Source organism: Neomonachus schauinslandi, chromosome 3 (genome assembly GCF_002201575.2).
Source record: "Neomonachus schauinslandi chromosome 3, ASM220157v2, whole genome shotgun sequence".
In the NCBI taxonomy this organism is placed as follows: Eukaryota; Metazoa; Chordata; class Mammalia; order Carnivora; family Phocidae; genus Neomonachus; species Neomonachus schauinslandi.
The window spans coordinates 107,706,126-107,720,829 of record NC_058405.1 but is presented as its reverse complement, the minus strand read 5'-3'; the positions used below and the strand labels follow the sequence as shown (position 1 = coordinate 107,720,829).

The window sequence follows — 14,704 nt, the reverse complement described above, 5'->3', positions numbered from 1 at the left end:
TTCATAATCCAGGAAATCCAGGAGTGACACCATTGGTTTTCAAATGCTCCTTTACGCAGGAGGGCTGGCCAGTCTGGACCAAACTTTCTCTGTTCCAAGGTGAAGTGAACAAAACAGAGACAATGTATATAGACATAGAAGGGGGATAGTTTCCCATTTTGGTAAAGACTACTGCATTGCATTCTGAGGTTTTATCCTATCTAGATGTGGGATTGGGATATTTTATGATGCCCTTTCTGTTAGAAAGTGACAGTGGTAGTAAGTGGTAGGTTACTCTGGAATGTCCTCACTAAAAACAAATAAAACAGAATGTGTCAGTCCTCTTTTTCCTTGAATAGGAGGTCACTGAGGACCCAAAGCCTATGAATCTCTAATTTACACACACCGGTGAAATGATCCTGTGTCTAGTTCCAGGAGGGGGCTGCTTTTGATAGAAATCTGACTTGGCTGAAAACTGAAAGAATTTCAGTGAGAACGAAAGATAGTCAAACATGGAATGTGGGATCAGGCACATCTTGTGACTTGCCATATTAAATGTGAAAGTCACAGGGTAAGGGCCAGTGGAGGAAGATGAGGGCCCCAGGAAAATGTATATGGTCATGCAAGAGATACCATCTAGAGCCCCAGATGGAGCAAGGGCTTCACTTTCAGAATTATTCATTGCTTAGACCCAACATTTATGCTGCCTGTGCATACACAGTTCTCTTTTTGGAGACCAGATATGCTGGTGTTCCTTGAATCAATGTATTTTCTCTTCTACACCTGTCTGCATCAGTTCAAGTACAAAACTAATATGCTGTAAAAATACGTTATAATTCTATTATACCCTGTATTACATGCTATAGAATAGATTTATATATTTTGGTATAGTATATTAGACTATCATAATTAACTTATTGCTACTATTTATTTTTTCTTTTATTAACTAATTTCATTCTCGATTGATTCTCTTGACAGATATCAGTATCCCCATTTTACAGATGAGGATTCTGAAGCTCAAAGTAGTTGAGTAACTGTCAGCTCCTAAACAGCAAAACTGGAATGAAGTCCCCTGTGGTTGAACTTCAAAGCCCTGCTCCTAGCTACTTTGCTGCTTTGTCTTACCACCGCATTAACATTCAAAGATCATTCCTATAAAGATTAAAATGCCATTTACTCTTTAAACCACATTCTGTACTACTCAGTCAGTTTCTACTGACCCCTTGGAGGAAAGGACAGACTTTTCCCAGAAGCACAATGAACAATACCAGGACATGTGTAAGGGGGTGCAAGGGAAATTCAGAAACTTGAGCATAAATCTCTTTCAAAATAAAACCACAGCATCTTTAATCAAGGCCTGGCAATCATCGTATCGTTTCTCTGAGACTGGAATTGGTAAATGTGGGCTATCCCACTAGGCCTTTAATACTTGGTTAGAAATGTATCCAAGAAGTTGACTAGCACGACAATTCATGCAGTACAAACATGAATCTGTAATTCTCTTCCCCATTACCACAAAACACAGTTAGTTCCTGCCCTGAATTCACTTTGAAGATGAGTGCCTGGGAGAAACCATAAGAGCATTGAAAATGGGGCCAGAAGTAATAAATGGGGACTGCCAAAAAACGTTAACGAATTTCTTCTAGAAGCAAAATCTATTGTCAATTTACAACTCTGAAGCTTGAACTGGAGGCAGGCAATTAGTGAGCTGCCTTGAAAGGTTTGCCTACAATCTAAAAAAGAGTTTTCTTTCACCTGTATAAAATTAGGCAGCTGATAATTATGTCTCCGGGTCCTGGGACGAGGAGATTAAAATAATAAAATAAAAATAAAGCGAATGCTTTAATTTGGAATCTAATCTCTCCCATTCTCCCAGAACATTCACACAAACGCTGCTCCAGTGGAATTCTTCTCACCCAGCAGGAGGAAGATCATCTTCTCAGCAGCCAAACTTGCCAGGCAAGCGACTTTTCCTCCCTTTCCTGACTCCCTTTTAGAACTCATTCAAAGGGAAGACAAAGGACCCATGAGTGGATGGGAGTTGTTTTGTGCCTAGCCCTTAGGGGTACTTTATTTTTCTTAAAAAGATTATCTCAATCTTACTGTAGCCCCCAAATAAAAACAAAACAAAGGCTAGAACAAATTTCTGAGGCAGTTTAAATTAAAAATACAAAGGATTGAGATGTATTTTTAATTTATTTATAATTAGTTTATGGATTGGACCACAGCGAGACTCCAAAATCAGCAAGCCACTTGGGGATAAAGTCTATTGCAATTATCAGGAACAAGCCAAATGCTACCTTTTGTTCTTCTATTTAAAAACAAACAAACAAACATCTCCTAGCAAATGATTTTCTATTTCCTATTTAAAGAGGATTACATAACAAACACGACTAGTGGCTGGAAAGCAAAGAACTTTCCACCGTTTTATTACCTGCCAAATACAAATTAGTTCATTGTGGTTAACTCCTGCCAGGAGAGCGCTTTCCCTGCCACCCATCAGGACGATGGGGTATGGCAGGTTGGTTCCTGCCCGGCGTCCTTCCTAATCAGGAGGCTGTCAGACATGCTGCCTGTCCACTGTCTCCTTCATGGTGTGGCAGCTCTGGAGCTCAGGCAGCAAGGTTTTGAGCTCGAATTGCCCCAGTAACTACCTCAGAATTGCTCCTACTTACTGTCACTGTCAAATCTCTGTGGGCATATGTGAGGCCCTCCTCCAGGTACAATAGAGAAACCTTACAAATTTCACTTTATGTAATAACTACAGGATACAGAAATTGTATTAGCTCCATTAGACAGAGTCAGAAATATTCAGAAAGGTTAGCTGGATATAGTGAATATTGCAGTTAGACTAAGATAAAAAATCACTTTGTTAACTTAGAGTGTTTCCTCATTGGTAACACCCTATATTGAGGTGCCATTTATAAACAGTTTATTATTATTTATTAATGTATGAAGCACTTTATACCATGCTAGATAACAACTTAAATTCATGTATTAAAGATGCACATACATGGTTTAATAGGATTTACGTCTTATAATATTCTTTAAAACAGCTTCCCATAGTCTCATCCGTTAAGCATTTATTACTAATGCATTTTATAACATACTTTATAATACATTATTTGAGCAAGAAGCTGCATTTAGTGATCATTTCATAAATAAGAATAAAGCATTTATAAATGGCACCTTAATTTAAAGTGTTACCTTCACATTACTAGATAGCTGCTCACCATTCATCTCATTTTGTGATTATTCTCCAAATGCACCACTTAATAAAACAGACACTAAGTTCTATTTTCCCTTCATCTGATTAAAAGTTTATTGAGTCATTTCCTCCATCTGCTTTCAGTCGTTGGTAGCTTGGAGGCTTTAGTGTGATTTCTGATGAAACCAAACTTTTAATTCAATAATATTTCTGTGAGGATGATAATAGTAGAAGCAGAACTACCTACCATGCTAGACAGAGCCTGCTGCTTAGATTCTTTGTAAAATTCAAGTTTTCGACTGGAAAGAACAATCCAGGAAGTAGACCAGTTTTTCCTTAGGAAAAGAAAAAAGAAAAAAAAAAAAGCATTATCACTTGAAGAAATCATTCAAAGATATTGTATCAGCAACATTTGGCATGAGTAGAGACTGTATTTTTAACTAGTCTTCATAAAAGTCTTTTCTTTATTAAAATCTATAGGTGGTATGGAATTTGGGTAATAATAAAGACATTCTGTAATTTTTAAAAATCATGGCATTTATAATTAACATTTCTCATTTGGAGATCCTCACAAAATCTTTTTCAAGTACTAAAACTCCAATTTTTGTGTATCCATGTCCCCTACTTCAGAGGCTGTTTCCACGGCAAGCCAAAAATAGCAAAGTAAAAACAGAAATCAGAACCCCTCCCTTCATTGTTACTTCTCTTCATTGTTTCAGTATATTTCAGAATCTGAAAAACTAACCAGCTAATGTGTCATTGCCTAATTCAAAAAAAATTCTTTTTTTAGAGGGAGAGAGGAGGGAGAGGGAGAGAGAATCTTAAGCAGACTCCATGCCCAGTGAGGAGCCCTACATGGGGCTCAATCTCACGACCCTGAGATCATGACCTAAGCCAAAATCAACAGTTGGCACTTAACCAACTGAGCCACCTAGGCAGCCCCAAAATATTTTTTTAATGTTGAATCTCACTAGAAATCAAAGAAATGCAAATGAAAACAGTGAAATGATTTTTCCCTCTTTGCCAATCAAATTGGCAGGAATTAGAAGGACTAATACCAAGCGTTACTGAAAGGGTGGAGAAATGGATTCTCCCATAGAATTTTGATGGGAGAGTACACGAGTACATCTTCCTGGAGTGAATTTGGCAATATGCTTTTTTAAAAGAATCTTTTAAAACATGTTTGTTTTTTGACTAAACAAGTTCGCTCCTATGAATTTAAGTTTATCCTAAAGTAGTCATCTCATAAGTTAAGTCTGTGGGCACAAGAATGAAGTATACCATTATTTCTTAATTGTGCACCTATTAAAATATATCTTAAAAGATTAGTTGTATAAATTGCATGTAATAGGTTCCTATAATGAAATAATAAACCCTATGCTATAAAAGAATACTGATAGGGGAAGACTTTAATAAAGACCATAATACAACATGTAGTTTATTTAGTTCATTTGCCTAAGACTGTACCCCCCCCCACTCCAAGCCCCTTCTGATGATTAATTCTCACTCATCGGAAGTTCAAATATCATGTCCTAAAATGCCATCCGTGACTTCCTTGCACAGCACTTACGATAAATGAAAAAATAATTTTTGTATATTTCACCTCTATCTCTCCCCATCCTAAAAAAATCCTCGAAATGATAAAGAGCATTTCCTGCTTCCAAAAGTATTCCCAATTGCCTAGCACAGAAGAAGCACTGCATACATATTAACTGAGTTGATGACTGAACTTTAGGCATGGGGAAAAAGAGCTGGGTATAACAAGAGCTAAATCAGGTGATAAAATCACAACTTTTGATTTTCCTTTCTATTTCTTGGTGTTTATCAAATTTCCAGCATTGAACATGTATTACTTCAGCAATTGTATGTGTATATTTGTGTTCTGAGATGCCCGCTTGTAGATGGTAAAACACTAAGGAGATTAACATACTTAAGTTTCTATCCATTATATCATACTGCTGCAGTTGGTTTTGGTTTAACACTCACTTCAAAACAACTGAATTCATCTTATAAAAGTGGTAGGAAAAAAAAGTTTACAGAAAGACTTTATTCAGGTCAATAAAAACCTACACAAAAATATGTTTACAATGACCCTTGAGGATCTCTGTGTAGTTATTTCCACTTGCTTCTTAGAATTTAGGGGTTTGAGTGAAGGGACAGTTTTGATTCAGTAAAGTTAATATTTACAACAAGATTAGATTGCTCTTACATGCCTAAAGCTTTCTTAACCATGCACTATTGTGCTAAAAAAAAACCCAACATGATAAACAGAAACAAAACAAACAATATGTATATTCCAACATGCAAATATGAACAGTATGTTCTTGGACCCAATTGTCTTCAAATGAAGAGTCCCTTTTTCTGTCAAACAATGAAAAAGGTAGAAAAACAGCAACAACACAGAAAGCCACATAGACCTTTCCCCTCTTTCCCCCTAGAGCCCACTTCTCCTTTTAGGCAAAGGAGGTCGGGGTAGCCATAACCTTGTCTCTATGCAGGTCATAATATTAGCTGACCCCAGATAGAGAAAAGAAAAACATTGGAAGGACTGCTGGTCTACACTGGGCATCATTTATCTCTACCCCTTATTTTGACAGTGTGTGATCAGGGAATATGGAACACCCTTGGACTGATGGAACACATATTTAACCTGCCTGTTATATTTCCCACTATATTTTTCATCTCCTGGCAGGGAGATACTATACCTTATTTGCTTCCAGTCTATAGCAAGCCCTGGATAAATGGTTCTGATTTGAATCTGTTTCAGATGTTGATCATTTACAGAATGTGTTGGCATTACTCTTCCCTTCCCTAAACTTGGAACTGGAACTGGTTAGAAATGAAGTTGCATGAAATTCAATTATCTCATGGTTCTTTGTTAGAACTTTGAACTGCTATGAAATGTTCCTTCATAGGTGAGTGTGATGAACAAGTCAAAGAGGGTAAGAACTGCAGGTCTTGGAACCTTAGTAATATGAATTGCTCTGACACTTTACATGTAGTGCTATTTCATTTTGAATTTATAAATTACAACGTCTCTATGGTGTTAGAATAAAAGTGAAGATTTTTCCAATTTGCTTAAAATAATTTTATTTCAAGAGGAAGAAGAAATACTGTCAACTTTTTAGATGCCCTAATTTCATTTCCGTTTTTTTCCATTCTCTTTAAAAATAAAAGTTAACATAAATTATTTTGAGTACCTACTAAAGTTTGATTGCCTAGTAGAAGTTTAGCTCCACAAAAAAGATAATGAAGATACTAATATGTCCATTTACTAATACAGAAAATGAGGTTCACAGAGTTTAGGTAATTTACTTAAGGCCAGTTAGATTTAGAGTCTGACTCTGAAGCCTATAATCTGGTCACTAATTTATGCTGTCCTTTTTTTAAGGATTAAGCATTACTATCTTGGCTCAGGAGATTGTCAATGTCAGATTTCATTATGGTTTTGGTTGAAATGCTCACATTATAAAAGCCAATGTACATAGCCCATGACAAAGTAGAAGCCATGTAGGCTTCCTTATAAACTATTTTACCTGATGCTAATTGAAAGGACAGAACAAAGGCCCACCACTTCCAAACTCTCCACTTCCCTTAGAAGTTGCACTGATTTAAAGGAGTCATGCAAACGACCATTCAACTCCTCAGAAGAAGCTGGAAGTAGGGGGTGTGCTCCTAATGATGGTACCTCTGTCTCTTTCCGGCTAGGGAATTCTGGTCTGTGATGAGCAGACTCACATGCAGTCAGTGAAGATCATACAACCAGGAATCAAGGAGTCAAAAGCCTGTAGTCTAAGAGTGGCTGAGAATTCACTAATGGGAACAACTTTTAACCTATGACTTAAGTCAGAACCTGCCTCTGTGAATGAGGTGCTCTGGGCATTTGACCATCCTCGTTACAGTATCTGTCTGGTTCATTCCCCGTCTGATGGGTTTGGCTTGTGCGTCCTCTCGTTGTCAGGACACCCCTGGAAGAGCTCCCTCACCTCATTACTGTAACACAGGAGCTGCTTGGATGACGCCGTCAGCTCTGGAGAGAGTTGTGAAAAGGGTCAGTTGGCAAAGTTTTGGGCCCTGACTTGAACCTTTAAGGCTTTCTCTCTGCAACCGAATCCTTATAGGTGGCTATTGTCCAGTACATTGAGAGACAACTCAGGAAGCAAGTTACTCCTGCAAACTTTAAGGGCTTAGCCATAACAGGTAAGTCTCATGGTTTCTGATGAGACTTTTAAAATAGACCTTTCAAGGATGAAGCAGTTTTCAGAATGGAGAGAAAGTCCTTCTACTCCCCTATTTCTTCTCCAAAGAAATAGACATCATCCCTAACCTCTTGGAGCTTTTTCACTTCTGAGAAAAGTATCTGACATTTAGTAGGTGCTCATTAAAGGTTTTTGAGCAAAAGAATACATGGACTCTCAAATTTCAGAAGAGTCACACCGCTAGATTTTTCCTGCTCTGTGGTTACTGTTATTCACTAACAAGCCCTACAAAAGCACGAATCTCCTGTATTTCTCTTCTCTGTTCCTTAGTTCCCTCGTGTTTTGATATGTCATTCCTAGTACTAAAAAAAAAAAAAAAAAAAAAAAAACTATTCCTTCTGGTTTAGTATATTTTCTTCTAATTTATAATTCTACTGACAATACCTGAGCTTTCTCCTGAGGTCTTTCTGACCTCTCAGACGTGTGTCAGTAAGATGAGCTCTTATGCATGCATTTGTCCCCACTCTGTGCTGGGGATTCCACTTGGTATTTTGGACGTGTCAAGTAATTAAAACGCAAAGCCGGTCACCAGTGTCTATTGAGCACCCACACAACACTCACAAGTCCAGGACTGAATATATAAAGGCAAATAAGAGAGACCTCAAGGAGTTTTCCTTTAACTCAGGGGGACATACTCAATGAACATGGAAACACATGGCGCTGGGAGGTGGGTGATACCTCATATTACAGATGAGCAAACCGAAGCTCTGTGAATCTACATCCTACCCAAGGGCATAGAACTCATAAATATGGGAGTCAAGCCAAGTCTCCTGGACCCTGAAGACCACATTCACTCAGCTGTATCAGTTATCTCCAGAGCAGTTGGCATGCAGCTCTCCCTGAGTCATTTTGAGCATGTCTATGCAGAGCCTCAGTGTAGGCTCTGAGAAAGGAAGATAAAGAACTTTTGTCAAACAAGCACTTAAATGTCTTTCTCCTTGGAGCCAGGCCACTTCTTAGCCTGACTTGGGATGTTGCAGGCCCTTTCTTCCCTACCTTCTCATGATGGCTAGCAGGTAAATTTATCCATTGGTGGGGGGCCAATTAATGCCTCACCAACTCATCATCTAAACTGTACGGACATTTTTTTCTATTTTTCCACACAGAGGAAAACACACCAACTATTGGCTAGATTTAGGGCTAAGGAAGACACAGAGCTCGGGAAATATTCAACCTCAGTAAGTCAGAGGTGTTAGGAAGAGGTGGACAGTCTCCCCACAAATTTAGGATAACAGTCAGGCGAGGTATTGATATTGATACTAGTAATTCAATGCAGGAAACAGATTGCTGCTCAAGAAATGCAAGTATATTTTATTTTTCTTTTGACAAAAACAAACAAAAAAATCACCCTGAAGGTGGGAAAAGGTGCTTACTACAGTTAGGAGGGGGAAGAATTAAATTTGAATGACAACTATTTACATGTATGCAATTGGTGGGACATTTTATCCAAGTGAGACACTTCACAAAACTTTCCTAAAACAAATCCCTGGTTGTAGAGGTGGGAGGGGGGAAATCCCCCCCAAACCCCAAAAACAACACCGCCATCAGTCTGGCAGAAAACTCTTTGCATTCTACAAAATGGACACCGGGTGGCAGCACATAATAACAGCAACTTTGTAACTGCTTCTCTGAAGACAGCTTGATGGAAAATAGTTCTTAAAATATTCATTACCATTATAAGAATTTGTTAGCTTGAGCTCAGGTTTCACACATTCATTTGTTTTATATCCTACACCCACCTCTCCTATGGCTCCTTTAGGTAATGACGGGTGGCCAACCAAAAGTCAGAGGAAAATACATATGAGACAACTTCATAAATTTCAGACTTTCCTGGGCCACCTGCCTTTGTTATTTGACTTGATCACACTGGATTTGACATGATTCCCCTCAGTGGTGGGAGTGAAAGTGATTTACTCTAGAAGCCCTGACTGATTGTGCATAAAATCCCTTGGTCACTGTTAAGTGTTCTTACTCATTCTAAAACTGGTAGGTTAGGAAATTATTTCTTCTCTCTCATACTCTAATCTCTTGTAAATTGCCACTGCTAAAAGTGGGCCAAAGAGACACTGCAGTATAAATACACACATCTCTGTCAGTATTGTAAGAAATGTAAGATCTTGATATATCCGAAGAGTTATCAGATGTTGGAAATTATAACAGAGCATATGAAGGAAATCCTAAAACTAAAACAAACCTTTACAACTTAACTTCTGTATTCTGTACTTTCCAAATCTTCCCTTCAGTCCTCACTACTGAGCATAAAAGGAGAGAATGACAATTCAGCCTGGAAGAATTTATTGGGATCCTGAGCGGAAAGTGCTAAAGAAAAAATAAATTCACATTAGCAGGGTACTTTGGCATCATGTTCTAAAGGAAGTCTTTTCTGAGAAACAACTGTTCAAGAAAAAAAAAAAAGAAAGAAAAGAAAAGCAAAAAGAAAACATATAAAAACAAAGTTCTCATAGTTCTGGGCTCTGGGATGAGAATGACCACCAGTAGAAATAAACACTGCACTACCTTCACTTCTTTTCTTCCCATACCCCTCTTCTGCTCATCTTTTCACCCCCAAGTATGCCCCCAGAGAGCAGAGCAGAGGGACAGCTAGATGTGATCAGCTGTGCAGAGCCACCAGGGAGATGACGAAGGTGCAGGCATGAAGTGAAAGTGACAGGCATAGATGGACACATAGTGTCCACACTGTCAGGTGCCTTTTGTAAAGGAAAGTATTGAAAATAGCTTTTCACTGGGGCCTCACAGAGCTTCAGAGAGATCTGGGCTGCTACTTCGTTTTGGGGATGGAAGTCCCAAAAGGAAGGACTTCCTAAACTAAAACATAGAAAAGTGAAACATATTTTCAATGTTAACAATTAAAAAAATTAAAGTTGAGCGCTGAATGTATTCAGCTTTCAATCCTGTCTGTGTATCACGTGGTAATTTATAGAACGCTATTTCAATACAAAGCTAAACTTACGGCCGTTTATGAATGTAAGATATAGCCAATGAGTTCTCCTTCCTTTTCCCACTCTTGTTCATATTCAGAGAGAGGTCAAACTTTTCTTAGAGAGAAAGAAAAATATATAAAAGAGGGAAGCTAAACAAAAAGGAAAAGGAGGGGAAAATAAAAACAATGCATGATGGGAATAGCTTTTGATTATTTTTGGACAGAAAACTTTATAGACAGTAATAAAATAATGTCTGCTAAGTGATAACTGAAGCCCTTGGTACTGTTAATGGTATGAAATAACAGGGCAGTTTTTGCTTCCTGGCTCTAAGGAGATTCTAGCAAGAGAGAAAAAACTAACCTACTTCAAACAGAGGACAGGGCTAAAATCTGGTACTAACTATGTATACAATAAGGTTCGGGAGAAAGGAGAGGTTAATACTAGTGATCAATTTTCTTCATTTGTAAAATTGGAAGTAAAATAATAATATAGCCTATCTTAGAGTATCATTTCAGTATTATGAAGCATTTAGCTGAACTTAACAGAGTAAGCATTTAGTAATACTGCTTATTAACTCAGTAAAATGTATAACAGATATAAAGTACCTTGATAAGTGGACAAAAGGCAACCAAAAGGCATTTATATTAAAAATATAGACTATAGCAACTATGCTATACTATTTAATATTTACTAAATTCTCAATGGGATAAAAACTACACAATTTTTCAAGGTTATGATTAAACTAACCATCTTGTTACTAGCTACAAAAACATACCAACTCATTGGACAAAGCAATCTGGCAATCCATAACATTAAAAAAAAAGGTTATGTGATTTAATCAAGTATTTCAGGCTTAGCATTTATCTTAAAAAAAAAGAAACATTGACAAACAATAGGAGTTTTGCTGCGATTATAACTATTTTAGTATAAGGCTGGAATCAACTTAAAATTCAAATAAAAGAAGAGTATAGGAATGGCTTGGTATAGTACAGTGCCATCAACCTGACGGGATATTACATGTTATTAAACATGGTGACTACATCTACAGTGTTCAATTTGTAAAATGTTAATTAAAAAAAAAAACAATAAGGAGTAAAATTACGGACCAATACGGATCAAAGTTAAAGATTTTGGGTCATTGAGGGCTTTCATCAGCAAGGTAAATAGACAGTGAGAGACTTGAAGGAGATATTTACAAAGTCCAAAGTTGACAAGGTTATGACTACCTCGATGATATTAGTTCTTTCAAAAAGTGAGAAAACTAACAGAAAATAGTTGAAGTTGATACCTAGGCAATTCTCAGAATGCGAAACCTGAATAACTCTAAATGGATGAAGTGATGCTCAACTGAAATGCCAATGAGAGGAATAAAAATAAATGCAACACTGTAGTAACATTCTCTCACCATCGACTTGCAAAACTGAGAGTTATATAATGCTGGGTGACAAGATGATGGCAGGACAAGCTGCCTTGACCTTTGCAGGAGTGTGAACTCATGCGCTCATCCAGGAGGAAGTCTGGCTGCAGCACTCAATGGATTTATAAATGTGTGTGTCTTGCAATCCTTCACTCCTGGGTATATGCCCCAGAGACAATACCTAACGGGGGTGTAAGGAGACATATATGTGTGGCTTATTGCATGTTGTTCGGGGGATGGAAGGAGTTAGGGACAATTTAGGGGTCCACTACTGAGAGATTAAGTAAAATGTAGTGTATGGACACAATGGCAAAATGGGCAGCAGTTGGAAGAAGTGAACTCATTTTAAATATATAGATACAGATTCATGTCCAAACACTAACATTGAATAAAAGTAATAAGAAACAGAAGGAAGTTTATAACACAAAAAGGCTTATGCAATTTAGGACACATTCACATACTCACAACTATACACTATTTACTAGAATGCCACACATATAACCACATGAGTATATGGAGAGTGGATTTGATGAACATACATTCTATAGGGGATTGAAGTGAGGATTGGAGACTGAGATAAAATAAACCCAGCTAGGGGTCTTGCCCAGAATGATGATAATATAAAGCCAACACTGAACAGTAAAATCAACTCAATTCTGTGCACCTGATGTTAAAAAAAAAAAAGAAACTAAAACTAAAAAAAAAAAAGAAACTATACCTTTAAATGAAAGAATGCATAATTGTATGCAAACTGATTGAAATAACAATAAAACAGAGTACAAGCTAATGTTTATATGAACTTAAACTAGAGCACAAAAATGATTTGCAAACTGATTAAAGTAACAACAAATGAAACAAATACAGAATGGTATACACACTGATTGAAACTGCCTTAAAAATGTATTCATGTGAGATAGTTGGGGAAAGGGCCTTGTTCTGCTCCTCTGTTTTTTCTTGACATCACCACCTATTTTATAAGGACGGTTTACAGGCAAAACGGGGACATCATCTTTATTTTCTGGAATTCCTCTCAGTATCTCCTCCTCTTCCATATATGAGGCTTTCCTTTCAGCTCTCACCTCCTCTCCCCTACCAAGGCCCAGTGAAACCTGAACTTAGACAAGTCCTCAGATCTTTTTCTGTCCCTCTTTAGACTTTGTGAGCACGTAACTGGTAAGGTAAGAGAGGGTCTTCACTTATTTATCTTGGGAAGAGTCATTGCTGTACCCTCAGCACTACTCCCTGAGCTGGTGTAATTGGGATTGAGGTCTAAGGAAAAGGAGGACACTAGGCTGGGTTAGCCAAAGTTAAAAAATCATCCTGTTGCCCTTTCAGAGTCCAACTCTTTAAGCCAGATTCTCCACTGGGGTAGGGACCAGTCCAGTCTCTTAAAGCAGCCTTGCATTTGACCTTCTGTCCTATTCATGTCTCTCCTGGACCCTAAAAGGAAATGTGGCTGCAGCGTTACTATACAGAAACAGCGTAGAAGAGGGTTCAAGGCCCTGTTTACCATCCCAGAATAAAACACTATATAAGCCAAAAGTAGAGTGCGTTCTTTAAAATTGAAATAGCTCTTTTAAGCAGCAGAATTATGGTTGATTGTTTTCTCCAGTTTTACTTCTTTAAATAAATATATACATACTCAATTACAGGCAGTAAACAAAAGCATACTTTATGGTCTATTGTTGGCCAGAGCGTCATTCCAGTAATGAATTGCATTATACAATTAACAAGTGTCCCATTGTGTAGCTAATTATTACATTCATCCTTTATGGTTTTAACTGTTAATAATACAGTCATAAGTGAATGCCTTGTCTCCCGATTTGAGCACCTTCTACATATCTTTGTAGCTTACATATCACCTAGCACAAAGCTAAGTATATAATAGTATGTACTCGAGAAATAGGAAACATTCTAAAATGGAAATGATTATTTCTAAATATCCCATCCATAGAGAATGTCTAGCATCTTTCTCTACCTATCAACCTCATTTTTTCCTTCGACGTTTTTCCTTGGTGCTGTTGCATGGGGAATTCTTATTTTCTTTTTCTACTTTCTCTTACTGATTCTGTGTTCATTTCACCTCAAATGCGCAATGTTCAACTTTTTATCTGACAGATGATTTCATTTTCCTTTTTTCTCAAATGATTTTTATCTGAGCAGAAAATGTATATCAAACCCCCCCAATCTTCAAAAAATATGCTCCCAATGTATTGTAGGGAGATTTTTTTTTAAAGACTTTATTTATTTATTTGACAGAGAGAGACACAGCGAGAGAGAGAACACAAGCGGAGGGCGGCGGGGGGGAGGAGAGGGAGAAGCAGGCTTCCCACAGAGCCGGGAGCCCGATGCAGGGCTCGATCCTGGTACTCCGGGATCATGACCTGAGCTGTAGGGAGGTTTTTATACACTGCAAAATGAGAGCACTCATCCCTTAATCTGTTCATCTCAAAAATCAAGACCCATTATCTTATTTATTTGCATTTTTTTTAAGATTTCAAGTTCCAGGAGGACAATAAGCACCTCATTTAATATTATGTGCAACAATATAGAATGTAGTGCTTTATTGGAAAACTGTAATTATAGTGAAAATAATGTTGATCATAGTGATAGCAGAGGGAAATATTCTAGTCTCGTACCATAGGGCCTTCCTTTCTAAACAGCAGTGACACAAATTGAGGAGATGGAAAACTATCATAGTTATGTAAAAGTGAATCAAGGAACTTTTATTACCTTAGTTTCTTTCCACCATCTGCAATTTTAGCTTTCTGAAGATAGCCTTCTTTTTCAACCATCTGCAAGAAGAATGTATATATTAAAACTGTGACAAACCCCTATGCATTATTATTTTGAATGAACCTATGCTTTCCAACAGTCATTGCAGTGATGGAAGATTCCA

The 14,704-nt window shown here is 37.6% G+C and overlaps 1 protein-coding gene across 1 annotated transcript in view; it reads right to left on the bottom strand.

Annotated features, from left to right (window-relative positions):
- Nucleotides 1–14,704, bottom strand: part of ARHGAP15 (Rho GTPase activating protein 15) — a 606,659-nt gene that overhangs the window by 493,610 nt on the left and 98,345 nt on the right. Inside the window, exons 4-5 of the mRNA XM_021695830.1 lie at nt 14,539–14,600; nt 3,435–3,522 (exon numbers count right to left, since the gene is read on the bottom strand). Of these exons, the coding sequence (XP_021551505.1) occupies nt 3,435–3,522; nt 14,539–14,600 (150 nt within the window). The remainder of the gene's footprint in view (nt 1–3,434; nt 3,523–14,538; nt 14,601–14,704) is intronic.